We start from the raw sequence: 16976 nt of genomic DNA, 5'->3' as shown, positions 1-16976 counted from the left end.
TGCAGCTAGCCACAGCCCCACCATTGCTGACATGAAAGTCAGACCAAACCATTCTTCTGTTTGTGGGCCTTTGGCATTTAGTCCCTAGCACACTCACCCTTTCTGATTGACTTGAATTTCCTGTTGGCACATTTGTGGTGCTGTTTTCCTTACCACTTCCTGAATTCATTATAAAGGGATTTCTAGTGAAAGGTACTTCCTGGTAGTATTTATTTTAGCCACCAAGGTTTTTTTTTCCCCTTGAAAAACATGTTATTTATTTCTACTTTATGTCTCAGTGTCTGCCTGTCTGTCTGAATGTGTCTGGTGCCTGTGGAGGTTGGAGAGGGCATTGGATCCCCTGGGATTGGTGTTGCAAGCGGTTGTTAGCCATCATGTGGGTATTGGAAACTGACCCTGGAGCCTGTGCGAGAGGAGCAAATACTGTTCACCACTGAACCATCTCTTTAGCCCCAGTAGCCACCAAGTTTTAAAAGATTGTTTAATAAAAAGTCTTTGGACTTGCGAATCAAAGCCCATGCTGACAAATACAGGATTGTTTATTTTTGTGAGTCATTCCTTTAGGTAAACCCAAGGCTGTCTTATGCTTGCTATATTTTATGGTAGAAGAGAACCCTGCCCTGGCCCGTCATGATGGAGTCTATGGTACACAGCCCTCATAGGGGAGGCGTAGCTATAGGCAAAGTGCTTGCTGCACAGGCATGACAGCCAGGTTTGCCTCCCCAGAGCCGGGCCCGAGAGCACGCATGGCTGCAACCCCAGCGCTGAGGGAGGAGGGGATGGGTGACTCCCAGGGCTCACTGGCAAGTCAGTCTCGCTGAAGGATGAGGCAGAAGTGTGGTGGGAAGAGGGGTAGAGAGAGAGAGGGCGGGAGGGAATGGGAGGAGGCGGGCTTGGGAGGAGGAACTGTCTCAGGAGATGTTAGAGAGACATGAGAGACGACCAGGTTGACCTTGGGCCTCCACACACGTGCCAACAGCCAAGCTTACTTGCAAATAGACACACAGACACACACACACACAGAGTGAATGAATAATAATGATAGAAATATTGCATAGTGTGTTTACAGTTACTATGGAGACTTCTGTCCTCTCTCACAACCTGAGTTGAACTGAGAGGAGCAGTTTTAAAGTGTTCTTGTTGGAAACACTTTCTGTCTAGTATAGACTAGTACGGACCCCAAAAAGCTTCATTCCCCTACTTAATCTTGCAATTTCCCTTTCTTAGAAAACTGAAATCAATATTTTGCAGCTCAAAAGTTAAAACCTGCTGTTACAACTTGGTATTTGAAAGCAGCATTCAGGATCACGTTGCATTTGGTACTTCTATGCTGCATTGAAAACTCAGTGAGTGGATACTCATGTAAAGACGTTGCTTGTCATAACCACATCGGAATGAACAATATTTCTCTCTCATGCATCCAGTATTATGATAGGCTGGCATTTGCTTGATATTTAAGTCAATCTTGACAGCAAGCTTGTGATGTAAGTCGCAGAAAAGCCCAGAGAATCTTAAATGTTTTGCCTAAAACTTCAAGAATCCAAAGAAGAATAAAACGCATTGTTTTTTTCCCTGTTCTCACCATTTTGATAACTTATTGACAGTATCTCATGATCATAATAATGGAAAAGAAACAAAGAGGAAATGACGTGATTGAGGACGCAAGTCTTTAGAAACAAACCCTACTCTTTTTGTCCGCACATTTGGCTGGAGGTCGACTTGGGAGTAGGAGCTATGCTGTCTCTTGACCTGCTGCGTGCTTTCTGTGCAGCTCTTCCGTTAAACTCCTCCACCCTGGCATCGGACTTAGATGGGATGCTTTCAATCTACCATTTTGTACATGCTTGGGAAAATATTTCAGATATGTCGAATAATTCTCCTCGACGTCAGAAAACCCAAGTGAGGGTCGCTAATTTGTGAGGTCTGTGTTTTTACAAAGATGCCCCTTCTGTTCCGTTTTGAATAGAAAGATGAAAACTACCGAAGCCTCCCCCGGGACCCTGGCAGCTGGTCCAACCAGTTCCAGAGAGACAACGCCCGCTCCTCCCTGAGCGCCACCCACCCAATGGTGGACCGCTGGCTGGACAAGCAAGAACAGGTAAAGTCCCCGTCCTTCCTCTAGGCCGTTGGCGGGCAACCAGTGGTTGGCTGGACGTGCTGTCTGACATTTCTTTATTGCAGTATGTGGAGGAAAAAATGGCAACTGGGGTCTCCGAAAGCTGATGACGTAATCACAGAAATACATCTTTGCTCTCATAAGTAACATCATTTCTCTTTGTGAATTTGATATAAAAAGGTTTGTCTTTATCAAAAGGTATTGAACCGAGAAGCCGCACACCTTCTCGAAGACCGAGCCTCCGTTTGCCCCTCATGAGGCTGTTTGAAATACTTGATAGGTAGGAACATGAAGGAAGTGGTTTCCTTCAGTCTCGAGCTTGGAAGCATCTTCCTCCGCAGAGGCTCGACAGATGCTGACCCGCCCACTAAATCTGGCACAAGCAAGACTACACCTGGGGGAAGGCATTTGGGCTTTCTCAGCAGCAGTACAATTAGCCACACCTGACTCCGTCTAATGGCTAAGGACCACAAAAACAAAACACAACAGAAGTCAGATTATGGTTTTTGCCAGAAGCAGGCACTGCCGCCCCTGCAGGAGAACAAGGATGGATTGTTTTCCTCGCCGGACACCTTCCAGCTGCCATCCGTCCTTTATTGTATGTGTTTAGTTAGATGTTCTCCATGCGTCCATCCCCTGGGCTCGACGCTGGTGCACCTTCTGAAGAGTCCTCTTCTCTTTAGTTTTGCTATTGAAAATACGACTAGGAAAATTGCATTATGAGGGTATAGAAATGTAGGGTAAAGAAAACCGTCCTCTGTCTTGTCAAGTTAGGGGCACCAGGGTCGAACCAACGGCTGCCTCCCTGCAGAGACACCATTTGAACCGAGGAGGTCGGAAGGTTTTAGATTTTTATGTCTCTGGTAGTTTTGTGTTTGCTCCATTTCCTACTGGAGAGCTTGTTGCATGCCCTCCCCCCTCTCTCAGGCAGTTGTGACCACAGCAACTTTGCCAGTGGTAATACACAGCAGACACCCATAGCACAAGTAAGTGCTTTGCTGCTGAGCTAGCAGGCACTGGGAAGGCAGATGATGTCTTCTTCTTGGGGCGGGCACGCGCTGATCCGCATAATGGAGAAGTCTTTCCCTTTGTGAGGAAATCGGTGGGTTTTACTTGGACAGCACAGCAGAGGCTGTGGGCTTTGTGGAGGCCTGCGCTAGGGGTCAGGCTGGACCTGCTCTCCAGTCACGGGGTCTGGCTTTGCAGTGATGAGCTCACCTTGCTCAGAATATTCTGTCTCAGTCCTAAATGAGATGCCCAGGAGGCCAAGGGCTGTGCGTCTTTCAGGAAGTGCCCCCTTTTAATGTTAATCGTGGGGTCTCTTCCTTTTGAGTCTTCTCAGAGGAAACAGGAGGGGCCTAAAAGTGACATGTTTGTTGTACCCCTTTTTGAGTTTTCCTGCTTTGGAAATTTTTACTCTGAGAAACCAGGAAGCCGAAAGAGCAGAGAAACTCAGTTTTGATGTTGGAAAGTGTTTTAAGAACTTGGAAATCTTTCCAAACATATCATTTTTCCTGACTGTGCATAGAATATTTTTTTAATGTTGGCAGATAACGCATCATAAGCTGACCGTGTTCCTTCCCGTTTCTTTGTGCTTTGTTGCGACTGATAAAATCTACATACGAGTTAGCACAAACCTTAGAAGCTCTTGACTGCAGGAAGTTAGGGCTAGAAAGCTGAGGGACCTGAAGGGAATGCAAGCTAATTGGGAGCCTGCCATTTTCCTTCCTTGTCTCGAGCAGGCCTGAACCCAATTAGCAGAGGCAGAGAGAGCAGAGCTCCGAGGCCCCTCCAGCCGCCATTTCCGCTCTGTGCTGGGAGTGACTGCCCTGACCTTTGAGGAAAATCCGTGTTTTAGGGCTCTTCCCATCAAGGAAAACTTCAACTAATTGGCGGAATGTGCTAAAGAGGAAACACTTGCCTGCATGTCTGAGGATACAGTGTTACTAGCTGAGGCCCTTCTGACGCATCCTCACTTCCCAGAGGGATGCCTAAAAGCTCAATGCCAGGAGTGACTAAGCTGTGTCACACGCGTGTACGGGCATGTGCACCTGGGTGTTTTAACTTGATGCTGTAAACTGGCATGTGCCTTGGGTAGACAGGCTGTGGCTCCTGTGTGTACACAGTTAGCCACAGTTGTGTTTGTTAACAGATCACCTTAGATTTCTAAAGTGTCCTTTTCTTTCCAAGTGCTTCCTAAATTTATGTCTTCTCCAAATTAGAAGAAAGAGACAAAGGAGCCCGATTTCCTTAGTCCTAGTACTATCCAGATGACGTAAAGAAAAATAAGTTTCCAGTGTACTGAATGATATTTATTTTGTAATTACAAATTTAGGAAATGGCTCACTCAGAACCCTGGCCACAGCAGCTGTGGACTGGCTAGTGAGCTGACTCACGGGTCACGACGTGAAAACACGGAAGCTCTGTGGAAGAGGCTCAGAGTGGGAATGGCTGGTGCTGCCAAATGTTGGTTGGAGAAATGCAAGTTTCTTGCCACTAAATCCTGCTTTCTGTTAAAAAGAAAGATTTATTAATATTATTTCTCATTCGGCAAATATTTGCAAAACTTGTACAAAAGCAAAACAGAATTGTGTTTCTCTAGCAGCACTGAATGTGAAAGTTAAAACCATCGAGACTGTTTTAAAATTAAATTTAGTTATTATTATAGACTGCTAGACACTTTATTATAGCAGAAATCTATCCTATTTACAATAACAACCAAAAATAAAACCCAAACCAACATTTTGGGAGAGCCGTCTTCTCACCCTGCTGTTGCTGTGTTGCAAATTTCTTTGTCGTAGCTTGATAATAAACAGCTGCTATTATGAGGCAATTGTAACATTGTTTGTTTTAGGATGCAGGGGTTGGTAGGCTCCTGTACAGGTCCCATACATTATTTTCCTTCCTACATATTCTCTGCTTTTATTACCAATATCCTGTGGAGCGCAGGATGGCAAAGGGCCGGGATGAATGCTCTGCTCCCAACACCCTGCATTCCTGGGAAAGCCTTTCTGGTCACAGGCAGGACACTTTGTTTCTCCTGAGAGAGAAAGGAAACATTTTACCCTTTCACAAGAGTGGACAGTGAATCTGTGACATATGTGTCAGCTTTGGAAAACCTGCGTTCCAGGCAAGCGGATGTGAGTGAGTCTGGACTCTCAGCTCTCTTGCTGTGTGTGAGCTCTGTAGGTCTCCTCTGTGCACTTGGGGACTGGCACTGCCATTGTTTCCAGCGCAGTCAGCTCTGTGCTCTGATGCTCACCGGAGGCTGCTCCCCTTTCTCTTCATTTTAGGGACGACGACAAGCCTGATATATGGAGCAGTGAGTGACCTTTTAGAAAGGGCTGTTTTATGGGAGGGCTGGGGCTAGAACCCAGGGCCTTCCACAGGGCAGACCAGTGCTCTGCTGCTGAGCTGCAGCCCAGCCCTGGTCTTACTGTCTTGAATCCCACTTTTGAATGCTGAGTTGGCTCACTGCCAGCCCCAGCCAACAGCCTTTCAGAATTGGATCCTTGCTTCAGTGGAGTCTTATCAGAATTAGAATACAATTTAATCTTCTTAGATCAGTTTTAGTTTTGTTTTTTTTCCCCCTGAAGAATATAATCTGACATTAGAATTAATTTAGTGTGAGTCCTTGTGCCCACATTTATAGCTTCTTTTGTTTTGAGGCACATACATACATGCGTACGTACGTACGTACATACATACATACATACATACATGCATGCATACGTACATACATACATACATGCATACATACATACATGCATACAAACGTAGTTGTGGTAGAATTAAGTGTAAAGGTTCCATTTATGCATGCTAGAATCCTCCAAGCCTTCTGATCACTTTTGCTTGGCTACTTGCTTAGCATATGGGTCTCTGTGATGATGGAGTTGGGAGGCGGCTGTGCCCTTCAAGTGCTGCTTGTCAGGATTTTTTTTCTTTATTGTCTGTCTGTCTGTCCATCCGTCCATCCATCCATCCATCCATCCATCCATCCATCCATCCGTCCATTCATCCATCCTGCCTTCATTGCTCTGTGGGATTACAGCTATGCATCACCAAGCCCAACTTCTAATGTAGTGTGGAGGGACAGACCTTGGGCCTTTGTGCTTACTAGGCAAGCGCTGTACCACTGAGCCCCACCCCTCAGCCTGCTTTGTCCTTCTTACTGGCCGTGACTACTACTTTCTTCTTTGATTGATGGAGCTGAAAGCCTGCAGGGAGCCAGGAAGAGAGCCAGAAATTCTGAGCAGTCAGGCGGTGTGTGGTGTCATGTCTGCGGAATCTTAGCGTTCCCAGAAAGCACTGTTACAGTCAGCCTTGTAGATATTGGAGATAATGGGTAAAGACACATCATTTCATGAATCTTTGATCTTCAGGTGTCTTTTCCTATGCTCATTGCAGTCAGCCTTAGAGCCCTTTGTTAGAGCTTTGTACTCAGATGATGAGGAAAATGAGGTTTTTTTTTGTTTTGTTTTGTTTTGTTTTTGCTGTGAGCACATTGTCCACACATCTGGGTCTCACTGTCTCTTTAACGTTTGCTGTTTATTTCTGTGTTTTAAGAGGGGATAGAACAACCTCTTATTTTTTCTAGGAATGCTAGTTAATAAATTACACCAACATTTCTATCTTATAGTATCTTCTTTTCAGTGCCTATTTCTGACAGCCTGCCTGGAGAATGTGAATCATTCACAAGGCATTTTTAATTTTTTAAAAAGGACTTGGTTGTTGTTTTTGTGTAATCAGTTCATATGTAGGCTTTCCCCATCACAATCAACTTGGTCTTGGAATAGTTCTGAAGAATGGCCCTTTTTAAGTGGTGAAGTTATTAATTCAGTGGTTTTGGTTTTTTTTTTTTCTACCTGTGTACCCTGTGGTTTGGGCATACATATGTAGTTACATGTAGACATATATGCATATATATGTAGAAATTTATATTATTTCTTTAATGGTTCTGAATTGGTGAGGGACTTTTTTTTTTAAAGATTTATTTATTTATTATATATACAATGTTCTGCTTGCATGTATGCCCTCACACCAGAAGAGGGCACCAGACCTCATTATAGATGGTTGTGAGCCACCATGTGGTTGCTGGGAATTGAACTCAGGACCTCTGGAAGAGCAAACTGTGCTCTTAACCTCTGAGCCGTCTCTCCAGGCCCTGGTGAGAGACTTTTTCCCCTTTGCTTTTTATGATGCTCACGTCTGGGGTGAGACCCTTGGCGATGCTTCTTAACCTCACTGCCAGCCCAGGAGTCTCCAGCACAAGAAATACGCTTCTTTATACAGCGTGCGCTTGAAGGGGTTGCTGGGCCAGGACATTCGAATTTCTTCTCACATGCAGTAGTTTTTACCTTCCCCTCTGCTAAGCACATACTAGTTTGTTCCTATTTTTTAATGATTTAATCTTTCTGAGGTTGGGAGGCAAAGCTCAAACCTACCCCCTCCTCTGGTTTTCTTCAAGAGTTGCAATTTCCTAGCTGCAAAATGAAAGCGTAACGTTGGCGTGTGGTGGCGGTGTTAGTTAAGGCCTCTGGTTAGGCATGTGTTTTCTTGTCTTTTCAATCTCTTCAGTTCTCAGAAGACATTCATTAAGTGGCTCTTTCGTGCTTTAACCTTTACTTAGAAAATAGAAGTATGGGGTGGCTGCACCCTCATCTTTCAGATGTCTTGATTTTCCTGTGGGTGCTCACACTCCCCGGCCTCCCCGGCTCCCCCCATTCCCTCAGTGCTCTCCTGTCTGCCGTGGTCAGGGACCTGGTTTCTCCCTTGTAAGCCTGTCTGCTCCAGTCTCTCCTTCAGTGGGTGTGTGTTCAACTAGAGCCTCTCCTAAGCCGTCTTCACACTAGACTCTGCCCCTTAGGGCACAGGAGCTTGCGTCTTCCTCTGTCATGTCAAACAGTCCCCTGACAGAGATCCTTCCCCAGGCCCACATCTGGAACAGGGTGGTGGCCATGGTTCTGCACACCCCCCCTTTCCCTGGTCACGTTACTGACGTGAGCTCACCCTGGCTTCTCCAGGTGCCCATGTAGATGCAGCCCGGGCGCTGTGCTTTTCCTGTCTGCAGCACGGAAGAAGCCTTTATGCAAGTTTCAGCAAGTTGAGGGGGGAAAGCTGTCACACAGTTCCACTCTTTGCTGGTCCATGCTATGGTGGGTTTTGCAGAGTGTATTATGTCAACAGTGTTATAATGCCATTGGAATGGTAACTAACCAGTGTGGCTTTTCCGCTCTTTATCTTTGGGACACCTCAGTCAGGGCTTCTGTTGCTTTGTAAAACACAGTGACCGAAAGCAACTTGGGACAGGTAGGGCTCATTTGGCCTACAGGGGACACTGAGGCAGGAATGAAACAGAGGCCGTGGAGGAATGCTGCTTACTGGCCTCCCAGGACCACCTGCCGAGGGGTGGCTCTGCCTCCACGTCAGTCAGTGCCTCCTAACTAAAGAAATGCCTGCCGATCTGCCTGTAGGCAAGATGAAGGAAGCATTTTCTCAGCTGAGGATCCTCCTTTCCTCATGACCCTAACTTGTGTCAAGTTGACAAAAACCCAAATCAGGAAACCAGGCTAACCTCAGGCTCAGCGTGAGGCCCGGATGGCCTTGAACTTATGATCTCACCGTGTGCCCCTCCTGGTAGTGGGATTACAGCCATAAATCACTACCCACAGTTGTTGTGGCCCAGGAGCCTGGAACCCAGGACACCCCAGGCCTGCTAGGCTGCGTTTCTGTCCCCCAGCGTTGTAGCTTGTAGGCGGAACCTTGGAAAAAATTGTTGACTATCAAGATAGACATTATATTAGCCAAAGTTCTCTAGAGAGGAGCTGCTAGAACAAACCCTCTGTATCTGTCACCTCCATATCTGTCTGTCTGTCCTCTGTCATCTTCCACCTGTCATACCAAGGGGGTTTATTAGAGCAGCTTGCAGGTCCTAATGCAGTTATTTCAACAACGGCCATCTCCTGGTGAGAAGTCCAAGAGGACAACGTTTGTTCAGTCCCTGCGGCTGGATGTGACCAGCTGGTCTTCAGTACGCAAAGGAATCTTGGAGAATCGGCTCTAATGCCAGTGGAGGAATGAATTTGTTACCAAGAGCGAGGGCAAGCCAGCAAAGAGGAAGTGTGCGTACCCTTCGTCCACGCCCTTTATGTAGGCTGCCACCACACGGTGCAGCCCAGATTTAAGGTAGGTCTTAACACCTCAAATAGTCCCACCTCAAATAATCCAATCAAGAAGGCTCCCTCACGGTTACACCCAACCCAGCAGCTTGGGTTTTAGTTAATTCCAGAGGTAGTCAATTTGACAACTAAGAACAGCCACCACACACACACACACACACACATTCTATACAGAATTTGTGTGTTTACACCATTGATACTTAGTGACAACATTGCTTGTCATATTAGCATCTGCCTATGACAGAAAAGACTGAAAATGTGTTACAGAGGACAGACCTGAGGGGAGATGGAAAGTCTGTCTAGGCAAAGCCACGTTCCTTCCCTCTTTGAAAATGATGGCGGGCACCGCCTTTCTTATCTCAAGTGCTGGCCTGTGTGCTTCCTTGGGGACAGCCTCCTAATTGAACTCGGATGTGCGTGCTAAGCTGTTTGCACCATCAGCCGCTTCTGGCTGGCTGTGTGTCCTAATGAGGTCTGCTGATTGAGGACTGGTCCTGGTTAATCCTGGAAGAGCCCCCGAGTCTGTCTGAGCTTTGCTGAGCTGCTGTGACCCAGTTAAATGAGGTTCTTAAAGGACATGAGAGAGAGAGAAAAAGAAAGTCCAAAATGCTACAAGCCCAAGACACTTGTCAATTCTATTAGCTCTAGTAAAATGTTTAATCATCAAGGAATATTATTCTTCTTGTTTATAACTAAAGTGACATGAATTTTCTGCTTAATTTGCCAACAGTAGCTGAACAAATATTTGATTATGTTGGATGATTTATAAACACTGGAGTTGGTTCTAACAGTTAATAATCTATACTGAAAACATTGTAAATTTAGTCTCAGAGCTTTTTCTTTTGGAGTCCAGGGTTGTTGTGGTTTTCCATTCTCATTAGAATATGAATGCATTGCCCCACCCACCTGTGGTTGCAAGCCGGAAAAACTCAGCTGTAGAGGCTTTTTGTTTGCTTGCTTCTTTCTTAAGGTATGGGCATGATATATGAATCACAGGTGCTATCAATGCATTCTGGAATGTCATTAATATGTTATACATAGGACTTAGCTCTTTGAGATTATTTTCTCTATTCAGTCCCCTAAGAAACACTTATCATATGGGTAGATAGTTGATATGAAAAATAGGTTGGGATTTTGAAATTACTTTTTTTTTTATTTTAAAGATCGAGAATTTTAATTTATTCAGTCACTTTATAGTCTGATCCCAGCCCCTTCACTTCTCTCCTCCTAGTCCCACCCTCATGCCCCCTCTTCCCATCCCCACATCTCCCCCCCCCCCCCCACGCGCGCTCACCTCTTTCTTTGGGACTCACAGAGACTGAATCACCAACCAAAGAACACGCATGGCCTGGACCCAGACCACCTATACAGATGTAGCACATGTGCACCTTGTTCATCATGTGGGTCCCCTAACATTGGGAGTAGGGGCTGTCTCTGACTCTGTTGCCTGCTTTTGGATCCCTTTCCGATAGCCAGGCTGCCCTGTCTGGCCTCAGTGGGACAGTGCTTAGTCCTGTTGTGGCTTAAGGTGTCGGGGTGGGTCACTACCCGTATAAGCCTCCCCTTCTCTGAAAATACTTCCTTTTTTTACTGATGTGCAGGTGCCTGCCTGTGAGCCTCCTATATGTGTGCATGTGCATGTGGAGGCCAGAAGAGGGCGCTAGGTCATTGGGAACTGGAGTTAGAGGTGGTTGTGAGCAGCAAGCTTTCTCCAGACCCTGAAATTGTCACTTTAAAAAACATTTATTTCCTGTCTCAAAAACAAAACAAAACATTTATTTAATTTTATTTAGTGTTTTTGATGTTTTCCTTGTGTGAAGTTCATGTACCATGTGCATGCAGTGCCCAAGGAGGCCAGAAGAGGGCGTCAGAATCTCTGGAACTGGGTCTAGTCAGTCCTTAGCTGTCCTGTGGATCTGGAAATCAAAGCTAGGTCTTCCAGAAGAGCAGCCAGTGCTCTTAGCTGCTGAGCCATCTTTCCTCCCTTGGAGTTATTTTCTAATAGAAAGGAAATAGTGTCTGTTATGACATTCCACAAAAAGTAGCCAAGTTAATTAAATTGATTCAGATAGGAAAATGATCCCACACCAGTTTTAAGGGATGTTTTTGGTTTTTGTTTCTTACTGAGTATGGGCAGTTTTAAGCTGGAGAGGTCTTTCCTTTAACCTGTGGGAGGAAGCAAGTGCAACTTATTGGACAAAGTAGGATTAACACGGACACACGGTTAGCATTGTCATTGTGATCAGATTTTCCTGAATTATAGATTGACTTCAAACTTGCTTTTGTATCTGGGGATGACCTTGAACTTCTGCTAAGATATCAGAAACTATGACACTTTGTTATTTGTTCCCTTTTTGGTGTGTGTGTGTGTGTGTGTGTCTGTGTGTGTGTCTGTGTGTGTGTCTGTGTGTGTGTGATGCATGTATGTTGGTATTATGCATTTGTGTAGGTGTGTCTGCACATGTGTACATGTGTGTAGAAGTCAGAGGTTGATGTTGTGTGTCTCTCCTAATCGTCCCCACACTTTATTTTACCAAGGCAGATACTCTCTCACTCAACCTAGAGCTTTTGGATTCAGCCAGTCTGGCTAGCCAGTCTGCCCAAGGCATGGATCCCCATCTCCCTCCTGAGTGCTGGGACTGTAGGCAGGTCACCAGGACAATTTGGCTTTCACATGGGTCCCAGAGAACGCAGCGAGAACCCTCTTGCTTGTAAGCGCTCATCCTCTGAATCATCTCCCGAGCTCCAGCTTGTCTCTTCTCCATTTTTAAGTTGTTTTAAGACAGGACCTCCTGCATCCCTGGGGGGGGGCTTTGTGGTGACAGGACCTCCTGCATCCCTGGGGGGGGGCTTTGTGGTGACAGGACCTCCTGCATCCCTGGGGGGGGGCTTTGTGGTGACAGGACCTCCTGCATCCCTGGGGGGGGGCTTTGTGGTGACAGGACCTCCTGCATCCCTGGGGGGGGGGGCTTTGTGGTGACAGGACCTCCTGCATCCCTGGGGGGGGGGCTTTGTGGTGACAGGACCTCCTGCATCCCTGGGAGGCTTTGTGGTGGATGTAGCAGTTTCTGGTTCCCCTTCACCTCTCAGGTGTGTTTGAAAGATGTATTTAGATGTTTTTACAGATAATGAGTTCATAGTTTGAAAGTTGCGAAAACGCATGCATCTTTCCCAAAGTCGTGTCTCCCTCCTTCCCACCTGCAGCCACAGTGAGGAGTCCTTGTGTGTCCTTTCACATGGTATCATGCTTTCACAGGCAAGGAGAAGGCAGCTGGTGTTGATGTTTGTGACACAGGGTCCTGGCAGGTATCTCTGGCTGGTCTTGAACTCCCAGAGATCAGCCTTTGTCTGCTTCCCAAGTGCTCATCTTGAAAGTTCAATACTGTTTGAGAAATACTAAATGCTTAAAATCTGCATAGATCAAGTTAGACATTTTGTCAAAAATTTTTTACCTTTGACTTCTATCCTTTTCATACTTAAATCTCAGGCATCTGACCCCTCTCCCCTTCCTCCCCGTTCCTCTCCACCCACATTGCTCTCTGTTTTCAGGTTCAAATCACGTATGTTTGACTTTTTTTTCCCCCTACTTTTAGCTAGAATTGTTCTATTATCTTCCCACCTCCTGCCTGCTATTAGAGGTCAGTTGTCTTGGGTGTACTTTGCTAAAGAGTGGATGGAGTTCTGGAGACAGGAAAAGGACGTTGCTTTTCAAAGGCAGATAGCTCGTCACGTGCTGCTTTTCAGAGATGAAGGGGGAGGGGGGGGCGACTGGAGCCCAGGGTCTTACGCGTGCCGAGGATGCAGCCTGCAGCCTAGCCTCATCCCACGAATGAGTTTGAAATTAGGCCGTCAGTATTATTTTAGGTACATACATTCTATGTGAACAAATTAAAACACTTTCAATACTGCTGTTATACTATCATAGGGCAAGGTGCTATGTTAATCTATTTCTGTGTTAACATCTCCCCCCCCGCCCAGCCCTCAGACCATGCATTACATAATAGAAAGGTTGTGTGTGTGTGTGTTTGAAAGAATCCGACATTAGGGCAGGTACGGAAGAATCCGACATTAAGGCAGGTACGGTCTTCTTGCCCGCCTTTCATTCTGTTGTCTTGATGCATCGATGCATTGAAAAGAACTTCTCTTGAGGAAGAAGATGGAATGCTCTTGAGGCCTTGAGAATTTAATGCAGAGACGGCAGAGTTGGCGATGTATTCTCCTCGTTACCTCCTGTGACCTCCAGACAGACAGGCAGACACACACACACACACACACACACACACACACACACACACACACAGCCTTCTCTTAGGTTTTCTTCACTTGCCAGAGAAGTACTGAGTGATGATGACCCTCTGCTAAGGTGACCCAGCACCCCAGCACCCCAGCACCCCGCACCCAGCACCCCAGCACCCCAGCACCCCAGCACCCCAGAGTCAGAGTCTGAAGCTACCCTGAGCTACAAAGGGGGACTCTTCCTCATCCAGTCAGTCTGCCTCTGTATGGTGTCTGTGCGGTGCTGGCCGGCTGTTCTAATGGGTACAGAAGTTCTGTTCTGCTTCATGCTGGCACTGTGTATGTTCAGGGTTTCGATTCTCCACTCTGTCAGCTGCACTGGACCAGCCCTGGCCCCATCTTCCCTTGTCCCTGCGTCCCTCTGGCAGGTTCGCACACTGGCTGGTCCTTACCCCTCTTCCCTTCTGATTGGTGACGCTGTCTCCACCCTCCTCTTCCCAAGATAAGCATCTGGAAGTGGCCTGCTCCTTTTCTGTCACAGCCCTTGGGTGGGTGACTTTGATAAAGGCAGGTCCCATGCATTCCACAGAGTGCTTTCATTTGTTTGTTTGGCTTTTGGGGGAAGCGTTGGGTCTCTTTCCAGTACATTGACATGCCAGCCCAAACATGCTTTTATTGAATACATTTGTTATTGTTGAGGGATGTCTGCTTATAATTTGTATATTTGAAAGTATTCTTCTCTTTAAACATTTTGTAGCAAGCATTTTGATAAAAAAATCTTATTACTAAGATAGTATGTATTTTCTTTAAGTATGTAACTTTATAAGAATCTCTTCTAGCTTAAATTGTAGACAGTTTGAGGGGAGAGAGGAATGCTCATTTGATTCTATCAGTAAGAACCTAGGTTTTTGGACTTTCTCATATTATAAGTCCCTAAAGGGACTAATTTTCCTGAGAACTTTGTATGCTAATCATAAACAGGCCCAGTTCAGTAATACTTAAAACCCTTTGGCTGGGACTTTGGTATTAATGTCCTGAACTTTGAGAAAGAGAAACATATTTTTGTGGCTTGGCCAAGAATAACAGGTCTCTATTCAAATAAAAATATTGTATTTATTATTTCCAAGAGGTTTTGTTCCCCACTGGGCAATGTGTTAAAGCCTTCTTGCTAATTTAGTTGTCTAACATTGGACATGACACTGACAGTGAATGTATTTTTGTCTTAATAGAATTACTTTTTGAATGGAAAAAGTCGTTGCTTTTAACCCAGGAATGACTTCACTGTCAACCCTAACTCCTTTTGTTAACGTTTAGAATGGTCACATGCACAGTGTTTGCACTGCAGTGAACATGTTTTGTTCTGATGTGCTCTGAGGTTCCTTCCTTTTGGCTTCTTTCCAAAGATGAGGAAGAGGAGGAGCTGTTTGCTAGGGCACAGTGTGTGTGTGTTCTCGCTTTGCTTGACAGTCTTGGGCTGTACAGCTGTCGTAACTGTGTGACCCTTCCCATGGTACATGTAGCTTTACTCCTATGTACGTGTAGTCAGGCACGGGCCTGAGATAGTGAGTAAAGGACTCCGCTAACCCTTCAGCGGGTGCAGGTCGCCCTACTGGTTCTGCATATAAAGCCAGTCCAGACTGGAACAGCACACTGCTTCTTCTAGTTCCAGGGTAAGTTCTCGGATGCGTTTGGCCACAGGAAGCTAATTAGAAGGTTTCTCAGGAGCAAATAGGAGCTGTTTCGGTGGAGTGATACATAGTTGCTTTGTTTAGAGTGGGTGCATGGAGCTCCGTGCAGGTGGCTGAGGAGTGGGGGAAGGGTCCTTGGCCGCTAAGCTGTCCCTACAAACTACCCTCCTCACACCAGCAAGTTGACTCCAGGGCGGCATTGCTTTTGCCCTTCTGAAAGTTCACCTCTGGCCTTGCTTGGATATTGGGCACAAGCCCTCTCTGTGCTGGCTTCAGCCGTGCCTGGCGCTGAGTTCTCTGTTGCTTGACTTTCTCTTTCCATTCTTTCCGCCTCATGGGGACTCACAATTATCAGGCAGTCACGCACACCCATCACCAAGGACGGTGAGTGATCCTCCCAAGCTGAGGGGCCGATGCTTGCCAGAAGTTGTTTTCCATGTCCTAGCTTCCAGCCGGAGTGCCTTCCTTGGGGTTCGTGCCTAGGATAGCCACACACGCAGAATACGAAGCAAAACTGACCCACGTGCTACAAAGTTCAGATGGGGAAGCCGTAGCAGAAGTTTTGGCGTTAGAATAGACGGATGTATGTGGCTTGCTTCTCATCCATCCAGGAATAGCTTAAACTCAAAGATCCAAAGAGGAACTCAGGGCAATCACTAGGCCTGGGGTGTTGGAGGAAGATAGGAACACACACCACTAAGCTTCAGTGAGCACACCACAGTGATTAAAATACTTTCATCAAAGCCCCTAAAGAAGGAAAATCCATGAATAAAATTGAAACAAGGAGTCCCTCAGAACCGCTGAAGTCATACAGCTAAGGGACATAGGGCTAATTTTCTCCAGGGCAAACACAAGAGCTGGTCAGTTTGGAGCCTTCTTGTCATGACTTGGAACAAGGGTATTAGAAAAAAGGAAGTAAGTTTACCAGTGATCCAGATACAGTCATGGCAGCCTGGAGAACTCACACCATCAAACCTACGCGAGGAGAGGGATGTAAGCAGCAGAGTAATGGTGCTGCCAAAGGGGAAAATGCCAAATTTTTTTGTGGGGGGGGGAAAGACCACTTGCTGAAATATTTTCCCCCAGAATGTTCCAGGACATTAATTTTCATGAAGCGTTTTTTTTGTTTGTTTGTTTGTTTTTGTTTTTCAATCACAGATTCTTAGAAACACAAGGCCAGGTAGCTTCCTGAAGATTCTGGTCAGTAGAGGAGGATTCTGGGATCCAACAGTCACCCCAACTCCTCCCCTTGCCCGGTTCCTCCAGGCAGAGGGCTTCTGTAGAGCGAGGCAGGGAGCTTCAGCAGGAGGCGGCACAGGCTTGGTCTGCAAGGCCAGAGGAGGGCTGGATGTCATGCAAACTGAGTTTAATCTCAAAGTAGAGTTCCTTCGCACTTTTAAACCTCAGCGAGGCAATGCAACTGGTGGTTTTGAAGATTAATCAACTAAGAATATGTGGAAATGATTTTTTTAAAAGGAACAGATGGTGGAGCGAGACAATTACATCAGTGCACTCAGAAGAAATGAGGCTAAAGTAAGAACAGGCGCTGCGCAGGGGAGAGTCGCACGTGCAAACACGTCACCTCTAGTGCCTGGTGACAAGTGAAACAGAGAGGAGAGAGAGAGAGAATAAATCAGGACCAGGGAGAAGTGGCAGAATTAGAAGACATAAGAGAATCATAGACAGTCAGGGCTCATGTTGAGCAACCACCAGGGAGTGTCTATTCCCAACGTCCTGGGGAAGGAAGCAACTGCAGGC

At 46.2% G+C, this 16976-nt stretch overlaps 1 protein-coding gene across 24 annotated transcripts in view; it reads left to right on the top strand.

Moving 5' to 3' along the window:
* PARD3 (par-3 family cell polarity regulator) overlaps window positions 1-16976 on the top strand; it is a 527701-nt gene that overhangs the window by 235989 nt on the left and 274736 nt on the right. For 20 of the 24 annotated variants that reach the window (XM_084756601.1, XM_084756611.1, XM_084756615.1 and 17 more), the window contains one exon: window positions 1967-2098. The exons of the other annotated variants lie outside the window; for them this stretch is intronic. In XM_084756601.1, the coding sequence (XP_084612727.1) occupies window positions 1967-2098 (132 nt within the window). The remainder of the gene's footprint in view (window positions 1-1966; window positions 2099-16976) is intronic. 24 annotated transcript variants of the gene reach the window in all.

This window comes from Acomys minous (assembly GCF_964271855.1).
Source record: "Acomys minous genome assembly, chromosome: 14".
NCBI lineage: Eukaryota > Metazoa > Chordata > Mammalia > Rodentia > Muridae > Acomys > Acomys minous.
This window is presented reverse-complemented; position numbering and strand designations above follow the sequence as displayed.